At 40.1% G+C, this 27,781-nt stretch overlaps 1 protein-coding gene across 2 annotated transcripts in view; it reads left to right on the top strand.

Annotated features, from left to right (window-relative positions):
- LOC137344400 (bcl-2 homologous antagonist/killer-like) overlaps nucleotides 1–27,127 on the top strand; it is a 45,311-nt gene extending 18,184 nt beyond the window's left edge. For both annotated transcript variants that reach the window (XM_068007327.1, XM_068007326.1), the window contains 4 exons: nucleotides 12,131–12,263; nucleotides 13,485–13,628; nucleotides 18,405–18,585; nucleotides 19,899–27,127. In XM_068007327.1, coding sequence (XP_067863428.1) covers nucleotides 12,131–12,263; nucleotides 13,485–13,628; nucleotides 18,405–18,585; nucleotides 19,899–20,003 — 563 coding nt within the window. In that variant the 3' untranslated portion in view covers nucleotides 20,004–27,127. The remainder of the gene's footprint in view (nucleotides 1–12,130; nucleotides 12,264–13,484; nucleotides 13,629–18,404; nucleotides 18,586–19,898) is intronic.
- The last annotated feature ends 654 nt before the right edge of the window (nucleotides 27,128–27,781 follow it).

The raw sequence follows: 27,781 nt of genomic DNA, 5'->3' as shown, positions 1-27,781 counted from the left end.
GGGGCTAAAAGGGTTAAGTTATGAGGACAGGTTGCATAAACTAGCCTGGAGTCCCTTGAAAATAGAAGATTATGGGATGATCTAATTGATTTGTTTAAAATGATTAAAGGATTTGATAGGGTAGATAGAGAGAAACTATTTCCTCTGATGGGAGAGTCTGGAACAAGGGGGCATAATCTTAGAGGTAGGCTGTTCAGGGATGATGCTAGGAAGCACTTCTTCACACAAAGGGTAGTGGAAATCTAGAACACTTCCCCAAAAAGCTGTTGTCTATGTCAGTTGAAAATTTCAAAACTGAGATTGATAGATTTTTGTTAGGCAAGGGTATTAAGGGTTTTGGATCCAAGGCGGGTAGATGGAGTTAAGATACAGATCATCCATGATCTAATTGAATGGTGGAACAGGCTCGAAGGGCTGAATGGCCTACTCCTGTTCCTATATAAGCAAGTTGTCTTTACATAATTTGGATTTTAATTGGTAACGACTGTTCTAAATTATACCTACTGAGTTTCTGATCTATATATTTTTCATATATTTTTATAAAACATAAAGTTTAGTGATTTTTTTCCCCCCCATTGTATTCTGTGTGCTGTCGTGATTGAAATCTATCCCGTCCTATATTAAATGGCAGGTTTGTGCTCCATTGATGTCTTGTACCACTGGCCATTTCTGATTTGTAATTCTTATAGTAAGTGTTGGTGAGCATTTAATTGTGAGGACATCATGGCAGAGGCTGCTTTTTTCCTCACCGGGTATGCATTTGTTGTCCATTGTGAGGCATGAAGGATGGTCACTTAAAGGTACCAGAGGGTCATTATTGCTTATTAAACCACACAGAAGGGCAAGCTTTTGCATTCATAAAGGAGGGAGAACAGAAGAAACTCTGCACCCTCACACAGAGGAATTGGGAGGGTGCTATCTTTACTTTATGCATAATTGATATATTTATCAGCAAACCCAAACAATTACTAATTCTATAAATGCATAGACTGAAAAAATACATAGGTCCTGATTACCTTTGTGGTAATTTGGTTTCACAAATTGAGATGGGCTTGTTCTGAAATTCCTAGCATGGGTGCCCATTCTAGAACAAATCCTGTTAAATGCACTAAGATGATTTTAAAATACCATTTCATTCAAACTCCTGACAGAATTCAAAACTGATTTAAATCAGTTCTTTGATAGCATATGCTTGTAGTTTTTGTCATGCTCTCGCCTTAAACAGGAGGGAGGACATGCAACCTGTTCAATAGTCTCTGCAATACTGCTTTTTAATTGCTCATAACTCCGTTAACATTGGTCCGCTGGACCTGCGACAGTCACTTTGACAATGGACCAGAGAGGAGAATGGGTAATTTGATGGTTTATTAGAGCCAGACCTTTCAGGAGTGAGATTAGAAAACATTTCTACAAACAAAGGGTGGTAGAAGTTTGGAACTCTCTTCTGCAAACAGCAATTGATGCTAGTTCAATTGCTAAATTTAAATGTGCGATAGATAGCTTTTTGGCAATCAAAGGTATTAAGGGATATGTGCCAAAGGCAGGTATATGGAGTTAGATCACAGATCAGCCATGATCTTATCAAATGGCAGAGCAGGCACGAGGGGCTGAATGGCCTACGCCTGTTCCTATGTTCCTATTGAATATATTCTGAGGTTTGCTTCTTTTAGTGTGCTACCACACAGAGCTGCTTTTGTTGTCTTTTTATAAATCGCCTCCAACAAACACGTGAACGGTGTACAAATACCTTTTTTGGTTTCTGTTATGTTGCTGTGATCTTTACAGTGGGTCAGTGACTTGTCAGCTCCAGATTCTGCTGCCTTTTAAGCATTGGAGGTATGCGAGAGAGGCTCTGTATGGCAATGGTTTTCCTTTGTCCCCTCCTTATGGAGAAGAGCGTGGCAGCATCTTTGCCTTTTTGTCTGACTCGGCAAAATTGGAAACCTATGTGCAATAAACATGGCTACAGGTTATTATCCTAGATCTTCTATATAGCTCCAATACATTTAATGTTTCTGGTTGTCATTTATGGTAGTGTAGTTTAGGGAAAAACTCAACCAACCTCTTCACACTAACTTCCTGTTTGTGTAGACTTGAAACATGAGTCATCAACAATGTACTGATACCAAGTAATTAAAGTGTCTACTGCTAAGATTGTTGTCATGTGAATGTGATACAGTACATAGGTTTTTTGCACCTTTTGTCCCTCACCTCACCTCTTCCCTTATGGCTGGGTACTTTTCCATGTATGCTGCTCACCTTTTTTGTACTCGCTTAAGTGGTTGCTATTCATGAGTAAACCTCGGTAGTGAGTACTAGTGGGCTGCAGTGTCCATCACAGATGAGTCCAATCCTATCCTCGCCTGATATCGGGAAGAAAGGGATAAGCCAGGAAATTAAATGAGTTAGTCTTACTTCATTTGTAGGTAAACTTCTAGAGTCCATAATACAGATCGAAATTAGTGAACAGTTGGAAAGGCTTGGGCTAATCGGAGACATTCAGCTTTGATTTGTAAAAGGTAGGTCATGCTTGACTAATTGAATTTTTTTTCAGTAAATTCGAGTGTAGATAAAGGGAAATGTAGTAGATGTTGTTTATAAGGATTTTCAAAAGGTATTTGATAAGATGCCACATAATGAAAGCTAAGATGCATGGTATTAAAAGGAATATAAACAAAAATGGATGACTAGGGAACGTAAAGCAAAGAATAGACGTGAATAGATTTATTTTGGATTGGCGATATGTGGGTAGTGTTGTTCCCCAGAGATCTATGTTGGGACCTGTTTTTTCCAGTTTGCTGAGGATGGCAAATTAAAGGATATGGCAAACTATGCTGAAGAATTCAGAAGGCAGGTTAGCAAAGTGGACAGATACAAAAAGATGTGAAATAGTAGAATTTGGGAAAGAGAATAGTGAAAGGAAATCTACCCGAAAGGATGAGATCCTTAACAGAGTAGAGGAATTTGAGATTTTGGGGTTCAGAAACATAGATCTGTAAAGCTGGAAGTGCAGATAGGAAACACCATAAAAAAGCAATGGGTCTGGATTTTATACTGCAGGGCATTGAACATAAAAATAAAACAATGACTATGAATTTGTACAAGATATTGGTTAGGGCTGATTGGCCTCCTGTGTTGTAAATAAGTGTACATGATGAGTGTACATGCACACACTTCCATCAGTGTAACTGGATAGCAATCAGGGACGAGGAACATCGGTGAGATTTTTTTTCCTTCCTAACACAAGAGCAAGGAAGCTAATTGTAGCCAGCCTTCCACCAGCTAACTGCACAAACTAAAAATTGAATCTGGGCCCTCCCAGGTCTGAATGGCTCAATTACTCACTAGCTAAACTGGGGGAGCTGCCACAGTTACATTTTTAGGCAGGAACATTTTTCTACTCTGGATTCGGGCTAGTACAGTATGGACCCAGACTGTCCCCCCTCCTCCATCCTGAAGGTGGACCCACTGGTGTGGTTTCATGGGTGCTTGCTGCCCTCCTTAACCTAGACAGGCGTGCCTGTGTGCTTTTGAACCACGGTTAACATTGTTAAATCCTTTGAAGCATGGCTTGAGATTCCGGTCTTGCAAGTAGTGATTGGCTGCACATGGTGATGTAGCAGTTTAGCAAACTGTCTACTGATTTTATGGGCTCTTCATGAAATCTAAAAAGTGGATAGTGTGAAAGTCTCTCCTCTCTAGTATGTAAAAGCCCTAAGTGCAATATGTTATTCTGTTTAACCCCATTCCTTGTTGGCAAGAGTTCATGGCATAATCGGCAGGCTGTGGTGTGGGAAATGGAAAATATTGCACTGATGTTTAGTGTGTGTTTGGAGTTAATGTACTTCGTTCAGAGAGAGTAGTGTGGTTTTGTTGTGTGTCTAATCGTCCTGCAGTTGATGCTGACACTGGGTTCAGGAAGTGGATATTCTATTCCCCAGCACTGACTTCCTTTAGTAGTACTTGTAGTTATTTTTGGAATAATGTAGCTGGGGGATAATTCAGTCAGCTCCTTCATGCTAATTTTCTGTATGTGCTGACTTAAGACTTGAGTCATCCATTACATATCAATACTGAGTCCTTGACACAAACATTTCCCAAAGAGCTGACGTTTAAATGCACTATAAAAATGTAAGTATTCATGATGTGTGTCTGAAACGTCTACTATAAATGTATTTATAATGTCTGAAATATTTGCAAATATTTCAGTATTTGTAGCAAAATGTAGATGCTGTGAATATTGGATCTTGGTTCCTACCCAAATCATGTTTTATTCAAGTTGTTATTGTAACATCATTAAGACCTTGTACTGTTTATCGCAGTAATAAAGTCTAGAATATTTGAGATGACTGGAATATTTCCAGAGGTAGGTTTGTTGTCAGATATATAAGAAAAATGTTATTTGGGGAATAAAATGTCTTAATTGACCACATAACATCATTTAGGCTAAGGAAGAGGTTATTGATCAGGGTGACCTGATGATTATTGGTGGCTTGAGCTCCATATTGAACTATGTGCTGCTTCTCACATCTTTTATGCCACCCAAATATTTAGAGACACAGTGTGCGTATGAACTCACAAAAATCTGTATGACATGGTGATAGGATTCTCGTACTTCTGTGAACCTGCAGTTCCACATAGGAATAGTTAAGTGCTTAAAGAGAAATTAACTCTACAGGCAAGCACTTTATGTAACTTTTTTTATTTAAGAATTTTCTTCACAGTGCAATGATATAGAAATACTCTGGAGACTGATTAGTTTGAACACATAGGTACCAGCTGAGTTTTTTATTCGTTCATGGAGTGTGGGCGTCTCTGGCAAGGCCAGCATTTATTGTTCATCCCTAATTGCCCTTAAGAAGGTGGTGGTGAGCCACCTTCTGGAACCGCTGCAGTCAGTGTGGTGAAGGTTCTCCCACAGTGCTGTTAGGTAGGGAATTCCAAGATTTTGACCCAACGGCGATATATTTCCAAGTCGGGCTCATATGTGACTTGGAGGGGAACGTGCAGGTGGTGCCTGCTGCTCTTGTCCTTCTAGGTGGTAGAGGTCGCGGGTTTGGGAGGAGCTGTCGAAGAAGCCTTGGCGAGTTGCTGCAGTGCATCCTGTGGATGGTACACACTACAGCCGCGGTGCGCCGGTGGTGAAGAGAGTGAATGTTTATGGTGGTGAATGGGGTGCCAATCAAGCAGGCTGCCTTGTCCTGGATGGTGTCGAGCTTCTTGTGGTGTTGAAGCTGCACTCCTCTAGGCAAGTGGAGAGTATTCCATCACACTCCTGACTTGTGCCTTGTAGATGGTGGAAAGGCTTTGGGGAGTCAGGAGGTGAGTCACTCGCCACAGAATGCCCAGCCTCTGACCTGCTCTTGTAGGCACAGTATTTCTGTGGCTGGTCCAATTAAGTTTCTGGTCAATGGTGACCCCCCCAGGAGGTTGATGGGGGATTCGGTGATGGTAATGCTGTTGAATGTCAAGGGGAGATGGCTAGACTCCCTCTTGTTGGAGATGTTCATTATCTGGTATTTGTCTGGCACGCATGTTACTTGCCACTTATCAGCCCAAACCTGGATGTTGTCCAGGTCTTGCTACATGCGGGCACGGACTGCTTCATTATCTGAGAGGTTGTGAATGGAACTGAACACTGTGCAATCATCAGCGAACATCTCCATTTCTGACCTTTTGATGGAGGGAAGGTCTTTGAAGAAGCAACTGAAGATGGTTGGGCCTAGGATACTGCCCTGAGGAACTCCTGCAGCAATGTCCTGGGGCTGAGATGACTGGCCTCCAACAACCACTACCATCTTCCTTTGTGCTAGGTATGACTCCAGCCTCTTGACAGTTTTCCCCCTGATTCCCATTGACTTCCATTTTATTAAGGCTCCTTGGTGCCACTCTCTATCACATGCTGCCTTGATGTCAAAGGCAGTCACTCACCTCACCTCACCTCTGGAATTCAGCTCTTTTGTCCATGTTTGGACCAAGGCTGTAATGAGGTCTGGAGCTAAGTGGTCCTGGCGGAACCCAATCTGAGCATCGGTGAGCAAGTTATTGGTGAGTGAGTGCCACTTGATAGCACTGTTGACGACACCTTCCATCACTTTGCTGATGATTGAGAGTAGACTGATGGGGCGGTAATTGGCCGGATTGGATTTGTCCTGCTTTTTGTGGACAGGACATACCTGGGCAATTTTCCACGTTGTCGGGTGGATGCTAGTGTTGTCGTGATACTGGAACGGCTTGGCTAGAGGCGCGGCTAGTTCTGGGAGCACAAGTCTTCAGCATTACAGCCGGGATGTTGTTGGGGCCCATAGCCTTTGTTGTATCCAGTGCACTCAACCGTTTCTTGATCACGTGGAGTGAATTGAATTGGCTGAAGACTGGCTTCTGTGATGGTTGGTGGGGATATCGGGAGGAGGCTGAGATGGATCATCCACTCGGCACTTCTGGCTGAAGATGGTTGCAAATGCTTCAGCCTTGTCTTTTGCTCTCACGTGCTGGACTCTGCCATCATTGAGGATGGGGATGTTCACAGAGCCTCCCCCTCCCATTAGTTGTTTAATTGTCCACCACCATTCACGACTGGATGTGGTAGGACGGCAAATCTTTGATTTGATCTGTTGGTTGTGGAATCGCTTGGCTCTGTTCAGCATGTTGCTTCCGCTGTTTAGCATGCATGTAGTCCTGTGTTGTAGCTTCACCAGGTTGGCACCTCATTTTTCGGTACGTGGTGTGGCTCCAGGCATGCTCTTCTACACTCCTCCTTGAACCAGGGTTGATCCCCTGGCTTGTTGGTAATGGTAGAGTGAGGAACATGCCAGGCCATGAGTTAACAGATTGTGCTGGAATACAATTCTGTTGCTGATGGCCACAGCACCTCTTGGATGCCCAGTTTTGAGCTGCTAGATCTGTTCTGAATCTCTCCCATTTAGCATGGTGGTAGTGCCACATAACACGATGGATGGTGTCCTCAGTGTGAAGACAGGACGTCGTCTCCACAAGGACTGTGCAGTGAATCGCCATGCTCTGAATCACTCCAGCAGGTTCACTCTTGTTGCTGTTTAAATGAATGTAATTCTGGATATTTTCAAAAGTGGACATAGTTTATCGGTGACCAATTACTATTAATTGCAACTCCAAGAGGTAACTACTTCTTAACGATGAGCCTGCTCAGTGTCTGAAAAACAATGGGCCAGATTTTGCTGAAAAAATAACAGCATCTGAATGACGCACGCTGTGTTTGTGTAAATCATCCAGCAACTTGTAGAAAGCAAGAGGTACCCGCGAATTGCAAATCGCCACAAGTTGGTGGCCGATTTGCGCCGCACCACTGCTAGCTTCACGAAAACAGCCTCTCGCGCTTAACCACCCCGAGTTTCATGAAGTTGGTGCATTTGCACATTAATTGCCCATTAAATTTGCCACAAAGTTAAGCCTAGTAACAGCATAAGTAACCTATTAATGACTGCCAATCAACTTTATTGCCCAGAAAGTGAACCATTATAAGTGTGGAGACTCATTCCTTCAGGTTGTGAATTATTTGAGGAGAATTTAAAAATGTCATTTTTAATTTTTTAGAAAAAATTCATACTTTTCCTTTCTCTTTTCTCTCTATCCAATCTTTCTTTCCCCCTCTTCACTTCTCTTTCTGTACCTGATTTGACATTGAATTCACCCACTCTAATTCACCCTCCTTCAGTCCTTCCTCTGTTTATTTCTCAATCCTTTAATCTCTGGTTAAGGAGACACACTGTTTGTCCCGTTGTTCACCAAGATCCCAGGTGCCCTGTTTCCCTCACTTCCAGCAACGTTGTGAGCAAAAAAAAATGTGAAACCTAAATATGCATGAACAAGTCTAACTAACAGGGTATGTTGTGAGATGCCCCTCTCCAGCAAAATCTGACCCTCTATCATTTATTTAAATTTATGTAGCATTCCAAGAGTTAAATGTGAGCTCACCAGCAAACCATCAGGTTAAAGCCCTTAATACTCAGATGGATATCAACATTGAGTTGTCACTATCAAAAATGTACAGTCATTGTTTAGATTGAGTCCAAATGTTTTATGACCTGGCTATGTGCAAATTGGCTGCTGCGTTTCCTACAATACAGCAGTGACTACGCTTCAAAAGTACTTTGGCTGTAAAGTGCTTTGAGACATTCTGAGGTCGTGAAAGGCTCTATATAAAGTTTTATAAATAGCTCACTGTAAATATTTAAGCGGTTTCTCATTCACCATTACCCCTTTGTCATCATTTCTAGGTAGTTTTGGATGAAAGCGGCGCACTTTTCCCCCACCTCGGATTTTCTCTTTAAGATACCAACGTTGCTATCTTCTGTTTGTTTTTTAAATGAGCGCTCTGTACTAGCCAGCTAATAACGTCCTGTGTAAAGAAATGCTTCTTGAATTATAGAAGTTACAACATGGAAACAGGCCCTTCGGCCCAACATGTCCATGTCGCCCAGTTTATACCACTAAGCTAGTCCCAATTGCCTGCACTTGGCCCATATCCCTCGATACCCATCTTCCCCATGTAACTGTCCAAATGCTTTTTAAAAGACAAAATTGTACCCGCCTCTACTACTGCCTCTGGCAGCTCGTTCCAGACACTCACCACCCTTTGAGTGAAAAAATTGCCCCTCTGGATCCTTTTGTATCTCTCCCCTCTCACCTTAAATCTGTGCCCCCTCGTTATAGACTCCCCTACCTTTGGGAAAAGATTTTGACTATCGACCTTATCTATGCCCCTCATTATTTTATAGACTTCTATAAGATCACCCCTTAACCTCCTACTCTCCAGGGAATAAAGTCCCAGTCTGTCTAACCTCTCCCTGTAAGTCAAACCATCAAGTCCCGGTAGCATCCTAGTAAATCTTTTCTGCACTCTTTCTAGTTTAATAATATCCTTTCTATAATAGGGTGACCAGAACTGTACACAGTACTCCAAGTGTGGCCTCACCAATGCCCTGTACAACTTCAACAAGACATCCCAACTCCTGCATTCAATGTTCTGACCAATGAAACCAAGCATGCTGAATGCCTTCTTCACCACCCTATCCACCTGTGACTCCACTTTCAAGGAGCTATGAATCTGTACTCCTAGATCTCTTTGTTCTATAACTCTCCCCAACGCCCTACCATTAACGGAGTAGGTCCTGGCCCGATTCGATCTACCAAAATGCATCACCTCACATTTATCTAAATTAAACTCCACTGTCCTTCACTGTCCAGATCCTGTGTTCTCTTGTCTTGCTGCCCTGTGCATCTGTACATAATATTTTGGGTTTGCTTTCTCTATTCTATTAAGTATCTTCTATCCTTCTATTGTGTCATCTCTGAGATAAGCTAAGGCTCTTACACTCAAAGACTTGTCAATTATTTTCTTCTGTCTGATACTGAGAATTGCTTTGTTGCTCTTCTGCATTACCCCTAAGGTTAGGAAGGCTCTCATGTGCCATGGCAAACAGACTTTAAATATGGCTAAGCTTGCCTGAAGTTCACAGGCTCCAATTTACATTTTACCTTTCCAAGATACAGCATATTGGAACTTTAACTTTTTGTATTTCCAAGGACATTATGGTCTATCGTCTTCAGTGCAGTACTGAGGGAGTGCAGCACTGTCAGAGGTGCCATCTTTCGGATGAGACGTTAAATCGAAGTCCCATCTGCCCTCTCGGGTGGTTGTAAATGATCCCATGGCACTATTCGAAGTTCTCCCCAGTGTCCTGGCCAGTATTTACCCCTTAGCCGATGTCACTAGAACAGATTATCTGACCATTATCTTATTGCTGTTTGTGGGACCTTACTGTGCACACATTGGCTGCTGTGTGACTACACTTCAGAAGTACTTCATCAGCCGTAGAGCGCTTTGGGACATCCTGAGGTCGTGAAAGGCACTATATAAATGTTCGTTCTTTCTTCCTATAACTAACTGAGTTTGTAGAAAGAATGGCATTTGTAAAAGAAATCTGCTTCAGAAAATCGAACAAATTAGCAAACGAGATTGTACTTGAAATTTTAATCAACCAAAGGAAGCAAGTCGACCATTTGTTGTTACTCGGTGTTTTGGGGTGGGGGCGATGTGATGGAAGCAGAATGTTATTCCACATGAGGCTGACTGGGAAAATTGTAAGTGACACATTGACAAGGATGTTGAACAGAATTTGCAATGGAAACCAAAGGCTTAAGTTTGTACAGAGGTGCTGAACATCATGGTCAGTGTTTCAAAAACGAGGCCTTATTTTTGTAAAATGGTAGAAGGAAAAAAACTCAGCACCATAGCCAAGTATTCAGGGATATGTAAGTGTTTCCTATAATTGACAGCCTATACTGCTGTGAATGTCAGTCTATTACAGCAGTTTCTCAAATAGACATGATGAGAAACCGAAAGCACAATGATACTTCCACTAGTGAGATACAGCAGTTCAGAGTATTTCCGATAATGCAGAAATAAAAATAGCAGATTTCTCAATACTTTCTCCTGCAGCTTTTAAAATCACATAAATTTGTTTGTCATCAAGTTCCTAACAAAAGCACTAGTATGCAAATTATCTGATATTTTGGGTGTTGGCTGAAATTACATGCCATGTCCTGACAAGTTAAAACAGAATTGCACTTATTTCAATACTGTGCTTTTAATTCAATACTTGACATTGCAGCTTGCAAATCGTTCATTTGCTTTAGAATACAATACCCATTAATTATTAAATGTATTACAAAGCTTATCTTTTTAAGAATATAGTTAAGTAAAATGCATACAAAACTTAAGAACAGCCAGAACTACTTCCTCCCTCATCACGGACAAACCTAGATACCTGTGTCAGCAGTGATTCAATGCTAATTATTTTTTTATGGTGAATTTGAAACAAAATGTCCACAGTTTTGCAGCAGGAAAAGACTGCATTTTATTTTTGGTTTTGCTGCAGTAACATTTTCCAATAAGTTGAAGATATTTTTGGTTCATTAAATATAAATATTGGTTATTATACTGTGCACAGTATCTGGGCTCCTCTGATGCCTCAGTAAGAAAATGTCCCACGTAGGTGATACTGAACCATACAGATCAATGGTCACTTTGATCTGTGGCCTGTGTTGAGTTAGCTGATCATGGGTAAAGCTGCAGCAGCTGGCTTTAGTGTTCCTAAGCTGTGGAAGGGGAAAATTATCAGCCAAGAGTCCCCACTCCTGATCGCTACCAAGAGCATGTGGGTATACTAGGTGACAGCAGGATCAGGTTTACGTCATTATCCCGTTGGTTGAATAGCCTGCCAGCGCACTGTTTAGGCTCACACAGGCCATTTGGTCAAGGTTCGGAAGTGATGCTAGTGCCCATGGACCTGTGTCCACATAAGCCGTCACCTTCAAGGAAGGATGGCAGAATTTATTTGCGGGTGAAGGAATATGTGCTCTTGACTACTAAAAGCTACATTTAGTAAAAATGCATTGTTGACGGATTTTTGCTTGTAATGAATTCTTAACACAATTTGCTTTGAATACTCTGTTGTTTTGGTCCCAGTGACGACAGTTCATTACTATAAGGATGCTATATAAACTTCGGTAATTATTTTTGTCCATTTTGTATTCCAGTTGAAACTTTACATAAAAATTTTAGCAGCAGGCACAATTGTCAATGTAAAGGCACGCTACACCCCCTGTTTGCAAAACTTGCAGCATGTTTTGGATGACCTTGCCAAATACAATTTAGGTTAAGATTTTCTCTGCTTTCTCCCCCAACAGCAAACTATTATTAATACAGTTGCACTTGAACGTGATTCCACATCACTTTTCATAAAAGTTTCCTTCTTATTTAATTTGAGTTTTGGTATTGAAATTTATACATCGTGTTGCCACTGCCAATTATGGTTGCTCAGTTTTGCTATAATCCCACCCCAGTATTAATGAGTCATATGCATTTGTAATAAAATTTAAACTGGTCTCTGGAAAAGTTTTTTTCCCCCTAAATATGAATATTGCAATTTGTCAGACACTGCTGGGAGTGAGGGGAGGTGGGGGGATGCGAAGGGGGTATATAGAGGGAGGGAGATTCTGCTCTTGTAGTTGATAAGGGTGACTTCACAAATATAGTCGGCATTTATCTGTTACTATGCAACAACAATGCAATGTTTGTACTTCATAGAGGAAGGTGTTGTCCAGGAGACTGAAGATGTCTTCAGGAGTTATGTCTTCTTCCGGTACCAATCAGAGAGGGAAGAAGGAGAGAATATCCCAGAGGATCCAGAGATAACTGAGATGCATCAGCCTCCTGAAAGGTAGGATATTGGTATTGTGTAATATCAGTTTAAAAGTAGTGTTAAGTAGGCAAATGTAACTGAAGAAATACTAACTGCAGTTTATGGTATCAGCATTTTTAGGTGAGTTATTGAATCACAACAAAAAGATCAATCATATTTTTACTTTAGCCTGAAATTTTTGACTTGCCAGTATCTTCAGGTTCGTAATTGCAACAAGCAAGCTGTTCTCCTGTGCTGAATGGTAATCAAAAGTGGGAATCCTAGATGATTTGTGTGTGTTTATCCCTGATCCCCCAGGCCAAAGGTACTGAGGCTTGATTTAGTGTCCTTGTTGTTAATGAGTAACCTACTGATTGGCTTTGAAATTCTACCATATCCCATTCTTTTTATCATTTACAGGTTTTTACACTTCATTTTTCTGACCTTAGATTTACGCACTACAGAGAGAAAGAAAGACTTGCATTTTTAAAAGTGTCTTCATGTCTCCCAGAGAGCGATTTTTGTATAAACAAGTAGTTATTTTTTTGGAGCACAGTAATTGTTATAGGCAAACGTGGCAGCCATTTTACACAGCAGAGCGATAGATGGCAAATTAATCTGTTTTTGGTGGTGGTTATGGGAGGAACATTGGCCAGAACACTTGGAAAGCTCATCCTTAAATAGTGCTACAAGATCTTTAATGCCCATCTGAACCATTGGAACGGACAGACAGGATCTTGGTTTTACATCTCATCCTTCAGTACTGCACTGGAGTGTCTCATCTATATTATATGCTCAAATTCTAGAATAGGACTTGAATCCATAACCTTTTGACTTGGATGAATTCAACCAGCTGAACCAAGCTTGATGGATTTTTTTTTGAAAAGGAGACTTATCAAAATGTGTGCTGATATGTGAATAACATCACTATACATGATGGGGTATGGAGGAAAGAAAGAGAAAAGACAACAAACAGCAATATCTTGCACTTTTTCTTTTCACTCATGGCGTGTTTTGCACACCATGATGATATTTGGCCTTTTTTGGGAGGTTTGCACTGAATAACCTGAGATCTTGTGCAGAACTGCTTATTAAAAATGTATAAGTAGAATCATGGAATGTTACAGTGCCGAAACAGACCATTTGGCCCATGAAAACTGCACTAGTATTTTTCTCCACATCAGCCACCACATCTGAGCATCCCAGGTTGTTCAATGAGTTCCTACATGGTTATTACCTTCCCCTTTTTCCTCCTTTCAGTACTCCAACTCTTGTGGGCCGGCAACTTGCTGTTATTGGAGATGACATCAATCGCAGATATGATTTGGAGTTCCACAATCTGTTGTCAACCCTGCCGCTCAATGCAGAAAATGCCTATGACTACTTCCGCAAAATAGCTGATGGGTAAGGGCCTAACTGATCGTTTATTGTCTTCACAATTCATACTATTTGCAAAGCTTCTTGAGCCAAGTGGAAGGCAAAGAGAGAGCATGCAAAAATGTGTATATGCATGTGCATTTATTTGAAACAAAACTTAATCCATTTAATCTGATAAATCTAGAATAACATTATTGACCTTGGTAGGTTTTGACTGGACAGTTAAAAGTTAGGTGTGCGGTGCAATTCGAAGCACAAGTTGTAACCATTTGGGCTCAAGTTTGACAAATAAAACTTTTGCAAGTTTCGATGAGTTGTTCCTACTCACTTGTGAACAATAAAATAGCACAATCAAGATTTTTAAATAATTGTGTCCTAAGTCACTATCGAGCAAGTTTTGAAGTGTGTTTATGTATGTTCACTAAATAAATGCTTTAACACTCTCCTGCCTATCATATGCAGTGTTCATCTTTATTTGAATTTGGAAATATCTAGTGACTTCGATTTAAAGTTTTTCCACATTTCTGATCATAGGAATGAGACATTAGTGAGTATGTCCTTGTAATGCCTACAATCTACAAAGTTTGGAGCAAGACCAGAGCATTTGGTCCAGCAAGCCCACTCTATCCAGAGTCAAATGTATGATTATTCCATCACAGACTCTTATCTGCTACCACTCGTTGATCCACTATTTTAAGGAAGACAATGTTATTTTCCCTACCTCCCCAGGGGGAAAAAAAAGTCAACCAGTCTACGTAACCATCCATCCCCTTCAACACATCGTTCCAACTCCCTTCTAATGGTGTCAAAGAATCCCCAACTCAAGTATCTTCTCTGGGAGCCTGTTCTCCCAGAGGTGAGCAAGTGTTCATATCTAAGATATCAGGTGCCATTGTCTTGTGTGTATATATTAGTGTTTCAGTATATAACAACATGCTTTTGCTATTTTGGCACATTTGTTACTGAACACTACCTTTTAATATTGTCTTTCTCTTCCTCTGCCTCCAAAGGACATTTTTGGCTCCCATTTATATGGTTGGGACCATTTGGGTCCAAATAGAAGTGATTCTCTGGACTGGACTGAACTGAATTTTAAGCTCCATAATTCAAAATATAAAAGTCTTAAAATCTAGTGTTTTACCTTTTGCATTGATTTGAGGTGTTGAAATTATAGAATCTTATAGCTCAGAAGGAGGCCATTCGGCCCTTCATGCCTGTGCTAGCTCTTTGAAAGAGCTTTCCAATTTAGTCCCAATCCCCAGCTTTTTCCCCATAATGATGCAAATTAGTCCTCCTTCAAGTACATGTCCAATTGCCTTTTGAAAGTTCCTATGGAATCTGCTTCCACTACCCTTTTCCGGCAGTGCATTCCAGATCTTAACAACCCTCTGAAAAAAATTCTTCTCACTTTCCCCTCTAGTTCTTTTGCCAATTATTTTAAATCCATGACTTCTGATTACCAACCCACTTGCCAATGGAAACAGTTTCTCACTATTTGCTCTATCAAAACCCCTCATTATTTTGAATACCTCTATCAGGTTCTTAACCTCCTCTGCTCTAAGGAGAACAATCCCAGCTTCTCCAATCTCTTCACATAACTCTACTCCCTTATCCCTGTTGTCATCCTGGTACCCTCCACAAGGCCTTGACATCCTTCCTAAAGTGTTAATGTATTTTAATTCCACATAGCTAATTGACTTAAATTTTACACACTCAGCCTAGCTCCATAATTTAGTACTGCTGCGGCTTGTGTTTCCTCATCTTCTGCAATATAAATTCTGTTCTCCCTTTTTATGCCTATATGGAATGTAAATCTTTTTCCATAGACCTTTGTAATGTATCATCTTTAGCTATAATTTTGAATTTCTGCATAAAATAATGTAAGCACCTGGTTCTTTATCTCTTCGGTGTACAATTTTGGTGGGCGGTGGGGTAGGGGGGGGGGTCAGACATTTAAACAGATTCAGTAGTCTAAAAGTAACCTGACTCTGATCACGAATTGCCAATGAATGATATCCACTGCAGTTAAGTATTCTAATCTGACTTACTACCAAATGATTTGAATTGCTCATTAAGTTTCAAACTTTGTTTAAGATATAATTAATTTTTGAAGTAGTGTACATAGTGATTTCTATAACCCCTCTGTCATGGACCTGACGGCAGCTAGCATTGGCCAAAGGCAGATGTGCTACTGCCTGATAATTTTGAAATGTGGAAATCCTTACCGCTCTAGGATTTCAAATTGTACATTTGTACATCATTGTGAAAGTTTTAACCTAACTGAAATTCAGGAATGTGTCTTGTTTACCAACTTAATCTTTCAGTCTAATTGGTCTTAATTGCTTTATCCTCTCAAATTATCAAAACAATTGTAATAAATCTAGGGGCTCTCCTCGTGGATTTAAGGGGTTTAAACAAAACTGTCTCTGAGCCATGCACTTTTGATCTCATCTGTGTTGGGTTAGCTGATCTCAACCAGCATGGTGATGGGGCATTGCAGTTGACTGCTCACACATCAATAATGGTTAGTGAGGTGGGGTAGTGAAGGGTGGCCATCTCCTGTGGAACCATAACCCAGCAGCAGAGTCGATCTCTTCATTTTCACATCGTTCACCTGACGAAGGAGGAAGCCTCCGAAAGCTTGTGAATTTAAAATAAAATTGCTGGACTATAACTTGGTGTTGTAAAATTGTTTACAATTGTCAACCCCAGTCCATCACCGGCATCTCCACATCTTCAAAAGGGGAATTGAAGAGAGGAAAAACTACCAAAAATAAAACTCTGGGGTTGGCCAAAGTAATCAGGTGTTCAACTTATTTAAGTTTGGGTGCTTCTGGCAGTTATAACTGAGCTGCAGCTGAGAACAGGGGAAAAGAAGATCTGAAGCAAGCTTTGTTTTTTTTGTAATTAGGCTATTGTTCTATAAATGTTCTGCACCTCCCAATGATATGCAACTTGAATTTATAGGATCTTGCTGGAATAAACCCACACTTAACTGTATTCCATCATGCAATGCTTTGTGCTGCCTTAGTAATGGCTTATTATTTTCAAACATGCCACCATAAAATAATGCATTCCATGTGTTTTTTTTAATTATGACAACCTAATAACCTAATCAGCTGAAATTGAACACCTGACCACCTCAATTGGACAGATTTTTGAAATACACAAATGCACTCTCTGATAACTCACTGAGGTTAGTGCACTGCTTATATGGTACTGGGCTATACTGATTGGGAAGGCCTCCAGTTTATTACCTGGTCTATGCTGAATTAGCATATTTTAGCTGGGGCAGCAGTGGGAGATTGCAGTTGATGCCCTGGGTGAGGCATGGGGAAAAAATGACCAGTGCCCCACTCTTGATCTCTGAATTTGTGCTAGTGAAAAACATATTGGTGTATGTTGGAGAGGACAGGATTGGGTTTGGCTGCAATTTCCCCACTGTGGTTGAATTGTATGCTGACCCTCACTGTCCGGGCTCATGTGTGAAGAGTGGCTATTTGGGTAAGATAACGGTGGGCTATTAATGCTCAGCATGAGTCCACGCCTACAGGAGAGAACTATATTTAAAACTAAGTCAGTGCAGCAAAATAAAACTGTACTTTCAAGATTGAAAAATGAGGTATAACCACACAGGTTTAATTTTCTTCAGAAGTTGTCAGTACTGATGCTAACTGTTCATATCTTGTCTAATTGTCATTCCTATCCTTTATTTCTGCCTTCCTTTGGATGCGGGACTCTAGGCTCTTTACTATAGCTTGATTATTATTGCTTTACAACAGCAAAAGGGCAGGTAAACTAATTCTCATTTTGCCTTGTATTCCTTTTCCAACCTTTTTAGTAAAGTTAGATTACTTGCAATAAATAAGCCTCTGACTGGAATTCATAGCAGATAAGTTGTCAATGTGCAACTTTTTAAAAACAAAAAGTTGGGAATAGCCCAAACAAATGTTATGTTAGCTGAAAAGTTGGAATGGTAAGTGATGCACAAATGCACACTGCATCCCCCTCCTCTCCCCCAGCTGTTAGGTTAGGTAGTTTCTGTTTGGTCCATATGTGTTTGATGTCAGCCTAACTGACTGCAGTTGACAGTAGATGGTTACTTTTGTTTTGTCTAAAATGGCAGTAACACGTGCAGTTATAAGCCAGCATGTTCAACCTCCAATTGTTGATGTGAAAGAGCTTTTGAGGGCTCTCCATAGGGGATAAGGCAGCTGAAAGCAAATTTTGTGCTCAATGGGATAGAGAAGATGTACCGAGTTCCAGAAGTGAATTTCAGTTAGAATATTGGGCCAGTTGGTTTAAATCAACACCACTTCATCCTAAAATAAAGTTCAAGTTCAGATTTTAACTGCTGCAGCTGCTATGAATTACCTTATTTGGAATCATGCTGTGATATGTTAAATTCAACAATTTCAAAAAAAAACAAGACTTGCTTAATCAAGCATAAAGTAGTATATCACTTAGATTTAAAGGTTTTAGATATTGAATGAAAATTGAACAGTTCAGAACTTGAGATTTAGTAAAATTTGGTGTAACTTGGTGTATCTCATTTAAGTCAACAAGTCTGTCATGAACCTTGTTGACCACATCAGATAACCATATGTAACTCTTGTTTACTCACTTACATTTGTTAGTATAATAAAATAACAGCTGCTACAAAACACACAAATATTGGAGCACTGTCATATTTTCCAACATGGGCAACATGATTTTGCATTCTGTATTAAAAGTTCTGTACGTAACTTTGCTGGTAAATCAGTAGCTGAAGTTTAATGCTGACATTGTACATTCTCCTTGCAGGCTATTTGAAAGTGGTATAAACTGGGGCCGTGTGATAGCTCTGCTAGGATTTGGCTATCGAATGGCCATTTACGTCTTCCAGAAGGGTATGAAGGGGTTCCTCAGTCAAATCGCAAAATTCATTGCAGAGTTTGTTTTGAGAAATAGAATTGCACAGTGGATTGCAGCCCAAGGAGGCTGGGTGAGTGCTAAGAAACATTGCTTGTTTTCAAATGTTAATTTGTAGTTAGATGGAAGAATTATTGAGTGCTATGAACATTTTTCTTTTTCTTTCCTCCTAAAGTGTGGGTCCGGCACATGCTGGATGCACTCAGTACCTGTCCCAAATGGTCATTTTTTGTGTATGAGCCTTGACTGAGTGTCTGCAGGCTATTTTATCATAGCCTAGCCCAGCCCAGCCCAGTCCAGTCCTCACCTGGTATCCACACATGCAACCTTCCAGCTCAGGTTGTTGGGAGTCGCAGCACGTGCTCGTGCTCTCCCCCGCCCCCGCCTCTTAACCCAGGAATGCCGAGGCCAGTTTTAGTAGTAATGTGCCAGCTGAGATCAGCTAACTCAACACAGAAGACTTGTTGATCCTAGGGTCTGCCTCATCTGTATAGATCAGCTGCTCACTGAATAAACCAGGTCAGCTATTGAGAGAGCAACAATGATTTTTATATTTAAAAAAAAACAAAGTATTTTTGGATATCTAAACAAACATTTAACTTATCCAGAGTAAGTTAGAAAATCAGTATCTTCTGACTTGTTTATCATTGGGTTAAAGGGTAGAGGATCTATTTAATGCTGTACATTGAGCATTTTTAGAAAAGTGGTGATTTATCCAAATTCATTCCTTTAAGATTGAATCAATGTTAACAGTGTGATTACATTTTGAGTTCTCAATGACCCTTTACTCTAAAGGAATACTGCTGAGAATACTAAAAATGGTATTACTATGTTAAACGGACTATATAAATGCAAGCTTGTGAGCCTTACTGATATGCCTGGAAATTCATGAAGTAAAAACTTACATTAATAACTTATCTAATTATCATTTATCATTGGTTGTCCCACATAGGTGTGTCATTGCAGGATTCCTCTGCTTGTTTAAAGCTTTGCGGTAACAAAACAGTAAGTTAATGTCTCAAGTAGGGACCCTTTGTCAGAACGGACCCTAATGAAGGGTCTTTGCATGAGACATTAACGTATCTTTTTCCAGATGCCAATGGGCCTTTTTTGACTGTTTCAGATTTCCAGTATGTGCAATTGATTTTTCTTTTGAGTTAATATGTTTGTGGTTTCATACATTAAATGAAACCTATCCCTTGTATTTTGTATTGTCTGTAGAATTTATCCATCTTGTGATCCTCACCGAGGTGTAGGTTGTCTTTTATGGGGCACTCATAGGATTCATTTTCTATGGTTCTTGGCTCTTGTCTCTGTTCAAAGAAAATTAACATTGTTTCTGTAAAAAGACATCTCTTTAATGCTTTTTGTTTTCTTTCTCAACAGGTAGCAGCTCTGGAGTTAGATAATATTTATATCAAGTGGATGCTTGGGATTCTGGCTGTAGTTCTGGTTGGTGTATTCGTGGTCCACAAGTTTTACAAATCTTAATACATGGATCTTCGCTGGAGCAGGCCTCTAGCCTTGGACTGTACAAATAGAGATTCTTTTAGAAAACAGTTTACATCTAAATAATTGTGAAGACTGCTACTGATAATGAATAGGAAGTGCTTAACCCGAAATTCCAACTGTCGTTTGTCAAATTGCCAAATGCAACAGTAATCATTTTTATGGGAAAGAATATCGATCCCCAGCTGGACCATTTGTGCAGCCCAGTTCTAAGATAGAAGCGCAGCTACAGTTCTCAATGTTGTTTCTGCATAACTCACTTTAAAGCCAGCGCTGGCAAGACTGAAGACCCCTGGTTCTCCTCTTCTATAGTGAATCTTGTTCCTGCAGGAACAGCATTTATATGCTGAGTCAGGGAGCCATGGCCCACAAGTGGCCATGATTGCAGTGTGATTGGAAATTTCAGCCATAGTGTATCTACAACAACAACTTGCATTTATATAGTGCCTTTAACATAGCAAAACATCCCAAGGCGCTTCATTGTTTTCAAACAAAATTAGACACCAAGCCATATAGGAGATATTAGGACAAGTGACCAGTAACTAGAAGACAAATTACTCATTCATCTTTGTTTTTAGCAGAACAGATTGTTCCTTGCTTAACACTTGGAGACCTTCTTTGTGGCTCTCACTAGGGATGCTTACATAGTATCCTGTCTTAAATATACTCCTCACTGTAAAGCACTTTCTATATGACTCCTGCCCTAATGAGCTGCAAACTGTAATGTGTATGAACAGTTATACACGAGGCGGCAGCCCTGTAGCATACACAGCAGAAACTAAATTCAAATTTAAAAAATTACTTGGCATGCATTCGTGGTAAAACTAGGAGTCTATATTCATCATGGGAATTGTGTTTGTAGATGGTTGAGGCATCACAGTACTGCCTGTGTCCCATGATATTTGTAATTTGAATGGTTTGTAATCTGCTTTGAAATCTCAGCTTTTTTGGGAATAGCAGCAGTCTGTGACTTTCGATACTGATGAATTGTGCTGCTGAGACTAATCTGTGTCTCAAAGCGTCCCTGGGGGTTTTGCATGTAAGCTTGAGGCCCTCGGGATAAATGCTGATTAAATTTAAAAAACATTGACTATGAATAGTCTGCTGTTTTTAAGAATGTTTGAGAATTTCTGGTTACAGATATTAAAATAATGCAAAGGAGAAAATACAACCTCTGTACCTGCACAGTTGGCAATTTAATAATTTTCAGTGCTAACGTTTGATTAGTACTTAGCCTTCTGGCACTTTATCTTTGGTGCCTATCAAACAAAAAGCACAGAGGGAAAACCGCCTGCAATTTTGGGGGAAACACTGCATAGCAGTATACCGGATGAAGTGGGCATAGTTTGTGCAAGTACTCAGCCTAGGTGAAACTGATATGTAAACTTAAGTGCAGTTTCATCTGCACTGAGGAGCAAAAGCTAGTCATTAGATAAGGGGGGAGGGAATTGCAAGGGAAGGAAAAAAGTTGAATGGAAAAGATCCTATGGATGAAAATGAGTTGAGGCTGAAAGAATGGGGAGAAAAATAAAATTAGTTTAATGAATGAAGTTTAGGGCTATTTTTATTGCAATATGAGCTTTAAAAAAAGTGATTGAAAATTCTAATCTTGGAAATCTACCTGACATAGGAGTGTAGGTTTGAAATTTACCCTGTCATCCATTATGGAACTATTAGTGAGGAATTTGCAAAGACTGCACTGGAGGAAGCCAGCCAGAAGAGAAGAATGCTGCAAAAATGGGAATTGATACTTGGGATGGGGCTGAAGATTTTTAATGTTTTTTCTTGTTTTACTCATTTTCAAAATGGGGCTGGTTTGCATCAAGCACGATGACTGAAGGGTGCTTGGAGCTGCGATCCCACTGTTTCCTACCAATAAGGATAGTGAAAAATTGTTCGAGGAAATAATATGCCTACTGAGTTTTAGAATTTGGCTAAAGATTTTAAGTTGAGTTATCTGCAGCTTAACTCACTGTGAGCCATGCTAAAATCTTTTTTAAGATTAACAATTTTGTGAGAAATCTGCATCTTCAAAGGGGCGGGTTAATTTCTCCAGTACATTTGTTTAATCACTTGAAAAGACTCCTTGACGGGTAATTGAAGGAGAAGGACAGTCTGTGGTTTAATCTTTGAACCAAAATACAGACATCCTAACCTTTCTGCTGTTGTGGGATGGTGCAGATTAGTGGCATGTTGCACTACTTAGTTTATAGGATATGGTAAAACAAACTGGATCTTCATATCTGTAGATGTGTATTCCCAGTCCAGTTATCCCTGTTACAACAGTGTATGTGCACGCATGAACAAGATTTATGGCTGCTGTGATCAAAGCACACTATGCAAGGAGCTGCTGTTGCTCGTGGTCCTGCTGCCAAATGAGCCGACAGCCTGTTCCAATGGGGTCTGTCAATGGCAACATGTGTAATGATCTGACATTTCATCCAATTTTACCTCTGTGGTTTCAGAATCAAACCTGTGATTTCTCACTCCAGGCACTGAAAGTCCCTGCTCCAGACTGCTCTTCCCTGGGGAGAATTTTTATTAAAAACTATTTTGCTAATGATTAGGCAGTGATGCTCTGTTTTAATAGCCACACTGCATATTGTTGAAAGGCAAGTTTGTAATGCTTAGTTTCACATACTACAGTTGGCAAGAGGTAGCCTCCTGACTTCACCTGTTTGAGTGGGGGGGAAAGCCAGTTAGCTTCTGCTCCTTGCATTGGCTTGGTAAGGAAAAGTATCTCCTGATGTGCTACAAAATTGTACAGACCAGAAGGTCCCAGGTTCTGTCCCTGGTCTGTGCTGAGTTATTTGAGCACCTACAATTGACCTCTGTACTTCTAGGGTAGGGAGAGGGGGGAGAGAGAGAATCAGCCAGAGTTCTGCTACTGATCAGTAGCCAGTGACTCCTGCTAGAAAGTGCACGTATGAACATTGACAACAGGATTACGTTTGGTTTGCTAATACTGTCTATGCTCACACATGGCCACTTGGATAAGATACCAAAGGACAGTCTGGGCCCATTGGCCAGGATCTCAGCAAAAGTCAGTCTTCAGGAGAAGAGGGAGCAAAATTAGAACAAGAAATTATTCATTTTGACCTATTTTGCTTTGTAGCTGAAATTAGCGCTGTGAATTATTTTTCAAAGTTTGTTCTGGGAATTGAATGCCGGAGGGCTCTTGATTTAATGTCTGTTTCCTTTGTGCATAAACTTGTGTTTTTCAAAATGATGATGGACTTTCATATGGATATTGATATTCTTGCATCTTCCTTTTGAATTCACAATCCATAAATGCATATAATAGATGAGAGAACCATTTGCTTGGTCTAAACTACAATCACTCTGCACTGGTTCAAGTGGTCATGGCAGAGTTGCTCATGTGACATGATTGCCATTTTAATGTATTTTTCAGTGAATGTCTCCAGTCTGATTGAATGTGCTATTTGCTACTTTACCTTGTGCTTAACAAAGCAGTGATCTTTTGCATTTCCATTGTGATTAGAGTTGAAGTTGTGTGGTTTTAATGTTTCATGCAGATGTTTCTTTACAGCAAAAACATAGCAATTTGAAAGTAAAACTTTGCCTGTTAGACCCAGGGCCAGGGAGGGGGGGGAAGATCAGCCAGGTTCTTGCTCCTGATTGCTATCCATTAGCCCATGCTGGAACTGCATGTGTTGATGTTGGATGAGAACGGGATTAGGCTCGGCCTTTGCTCTTCACAGTTGATTAACCTGCTGACACTTGAACATGAAGGGTGTCCCATTTGACTGAGGAACTGCCAGTGCCTACTGAAATTTAAGATTTTCTTAGGGTGTGAACATTCATTTCACAAGGAAAATGGTCATACAATCCACACCTTCCTGGAAATGTAATGAAACTTCACATTGGGAATTATACGAGTAAAGCACGCATGCAATTCTTGTACATTACTGAAGTATGAAGTTTAAGGCCATCAGTTGTAGCGCAACTTGATTATCAGAAGTGTTAGACAGTATTCTAACAAAGTGTCAGTTTTCTACATCTTTTGGCTCCCACTTCATTTGTTGCCTCTTTAATCTGCTATCACAGGTATAATGTTTGAGTCCTACCCATCATGTTCTCTCTATTATTGCCCTTTGTGGAATCACTTATTTAGCTGTTACATAATTATTATTCTTGCCCAAGAGACAAAGATGGTGAAGTACATTTAATCAACAATATGAGGGTGTGTTTCAGTAAACTCAGTGAAAGTAAACCTTGAACTTCATACTTGTCACAACTTGGTGAACTCTTCAGTGAATGCTAGTTAAATTCTTCACCAGGTAAAGTTCTGCTAGTTATTTTTGTAGAGTCTGTGGGAGTGTCCCCTTGGCTACATGTTTCAATACTAATAGTTTATATTTTATGAATGGAAAGTGAAGCCCTATAAGATAGGGCATGCTGACAGTACAGTGTCATCAGAACCGAAGGAACACTTATGCAGTAGGACTGTAGTCTTAAATGATCAGGAAAGCTTTGTGTTATGCACTTGTCTGACTTACTAATGAATGGGTTGGTGCAGCACATTAATTCAGTTCTACTCTATTTTGATCACTGAATTCCATATTGCCCCAGTGATGTTAATTTAAACACAGAATACATTAGACATTTATTATAAGGAAAGAGAGATTGTGAAGTGAGACTGAAGTGTCAAATTCCAAATGAGGTGGAGTGTAATGATTGAGCATTCTGTCTGACTGCCATGCCCCCCCTCTTTCTTCTCTCCTCCCCCCCACCCCCCCAGTGGCTTAGTGAGTTTAGGCATTGAATGCCTGAGCCATTCAGACTAGAAGGCCTTGTGTCCAATTCCCTGCTGAATTAACTGACTTCTGGTAGGGCAGTAACTGAGCATTGAGTGTTGGCCAGGGACCTCTGTGTGTGGGCATTGGGTGAGGACTGAATCAAGCTTGCCTGTGATGCAGGGCCTAAAGCTTTCTCCAGCTTTCACCCCTGGAATAGCCTGCTTACACTTGCTGTCAAGAGTAATGGCCACTAGGGTAGGCTACTGGAGGGCGACTGGTACATGTGGGAACATCCCTAGCAATGATTCAGTGTCTTCAGGAGAAGGACAAAAATTGCTGGAGGAAACAAAATTACCATCTGAGAGCTCTGTTAGAACAATAAAGGTCACTGGAAACCCAGCCCAGTTTACAAGGAATATTGCACAATTGTTCATGTCCTTATTGGCACTCCCAGATGCCACTCTTGTATTGTGCCACTGGGAAGGATTTCCTATTTATTTAATCTAGAGAATGTTTAAAATGTTTGGAAGACTGTTCAATCAAAATTCATGTGTGCTGAGGTGTGAATTTTTGTGGTGGGAGCACATCTAGCATTTTAAATATAGCTAAAGAAGTAGGGATTGAGACACCACCTCCAGTATTAAGAACTGCAATTGTTAGCTTTTTAAAAACAGGTTAGGTGGTGTATTTCTACTTGCTTTCATGAGTAATCTGGACTTGAACTTTTTTGTCTACAAAGTAACAAAGACCAACTTCAAATACAGTGCCATAATCCTCATCAAAAGCATTGGAAATCACACAATGAATTGTAACTATATTTGACTGTTTGACTCGCAGACAGACTTAGTTTTTATGCAGTGTAGTCGGATTTAAAAATATAGGTTTTACCAAAGAGAAAAAGATTATAGAATTTGATTTGGTACTAAATTATATTGATCAATTTTTTAGGGGACTTTTAAAATTATTTCAACAGGTTCAGTAGACCAGAAGTAAATTCCATTGTAGAGTCACAAAGGTAACTGCATGAAACTTTTCTGTCTTTTTTCATTACACCGTTACTCTTGTTTTCCAGCTTGCCCTCCTCCCCATTCTCTTCTGGAGGGCTCTGAATATTGAACCTTTGATTTACCAGTGATTTTTTTTGTTTGTTAGCTACGGTTTTCCCTTCTTAAAGAATGCGTAAATACTTTTCCCTGGCAATGAGAATGTGCTGGAGACTTGCTTCCAGGCTTCTGTTAGTGCTGCACAAAAGCACCATTTGAAGACATAATGAAAATGGTCCAAACAGGTTACTTTTTGCGCGTTTTTCAATTCTTTCATGTTTTCCCCACAATTTTTATTGTTTCCAAAGGTTCGGTGCAATTTAAATCTGGTTTTTCTTTTCAGACTACTTCGAATTTTGCTGAAATTATGCTTGTGCATCAAGCTTTATTTGTTGTGCACTCCGAGGATAGGGAACAATTGTTACCATTCTCCACTTAAAAATAAAATGCAAATTGATCATGTGTTCCAGATTTCTGCTCTGATCTTTGCGGGCAGGGCTAAGAGGTTCAGATAGAAATGGTCATTGGGAGAAAGTGAGGCTGCTGCATTTTGGCTCTTAATGTATTTTTGTGTAAGACTTCAGTAATTGTGGTCAATTTTTCCTCAATGTTGATTCATTGAGCATTATGGAGGGAACAACTTTACTCTCATCCTTATTCAGTTTTTGCCTCTGTAGATACTGAAATGTGATTAGTAATGATCATGTGTTGGCATTGTATAGCAGATAAAAGAGAGTGCAACAGCATTGACCAAAGTGACAATCATGATACTCCTTGTGTGCTGTACAAATGCACAGTTGTGATCTAGTTTCCCCTTGGTTGCAGGAAAGTTTATTATTTCAATTTTGCTGAAAATATCTGGATTTAACTTATTTTGCAAATGTACAATTAGTGTCATGGTATGCCATATATTGCAATGCATTTGTATATGGCACTGTTTAAGCAGTGTATGGTTGTGAAAAGTACTTTTCAGCTTTTATATTTTACATTTGCCGCTCTCGTGAGGAAGTGTCCTGATCAATGTGTCATTCTTACACTCAGGATGGGCTACATTCAACTGTTGATGGGTAACTAACAACTTTGAAATGTTTTTAAATATATAAACTTAAAGAATGCATGTGATGCTATACACTCCCCAAACAACTATGTTCCCTCAATCTCCTCCATGTGAAATAAAACTTGGATCAAATGTGATGCTATATAGCTGACTAAATGTTGCTTTTTTTTTGTTGGGAAGGGGAAGGAGAGATGCAAGTGACAGTTTGTGTGTTTGTACAGCAAAATAAAGCCATGCATCTGCAAATATGCTGCGTTTTTATTTTAACCTGGGAAAGAATCCTCCGCAATGTTGTCTTTTGGCTGGTAATCCTTTCCTGAAGAATCTGCTTAATTTGGTTGGTGCATAGGCACATTAAGCTGAGTGCCCTCCTTTTGTGACTTCACTAGGTATTTCACTCAAACCAAATCCAGTACCGATCCGGTAAGATTTCCTGACTTTGTGGGATTACTGGTTCTGTAAACCGAAACGAATGCAACAGTTGTACTAATAAAAATTACATTTGATACTAATTGACCATTCACAATACATACATAGTTTCATTTGTGGAAAAACTTGAAGGCTTTAGATTTTCTACTGAACCACATGTGTAATCTTGAGTAAATTATATTAAGATACCCAGCAGTTAACAGTCATAATGTATTTCATTTTTTTTTTTAAAACTCCCCCTTCCCCCCCCCCCCCCCCCCCCCACCCTGTGCAAACTCTTTACTGGGTTGTATGTCTGTGGGTGGCAGCTGTATTCTGGTACTTCGCCCAAGTGTTCCATTATGGTTCTGTAAATTTTGACTCTGTTGCCAGGCTGCTCAACTTCATGGGACATCACAGCCAAGCCCATCAGTCTCTGCTAGACATCCACGCGTGCACTTCCAGCAAAGGGTCACTGGACAGCGATCAGGG

Source organism: Heptranchias perlo, chromosome 27 (assembly GCF_035084215.1).
Source record: "Heptranchias perlo isolate sHepPer1 chromosome 27, sHepPer1.hap1, whole genome shotgun sequence".
In the NCBI taxonomy this organism is placed as follows: Eukaryota; Metazoa; Chordata; class Chondrichthyes; order Hexanchiformes; family Hexanchidae; genus Heptranchias; species Heptranchias perlo.
Note: the sequence above shows the minus strand (reverse complement) of the source record. Positions and strands in the feature narration are given on the sequence as shown.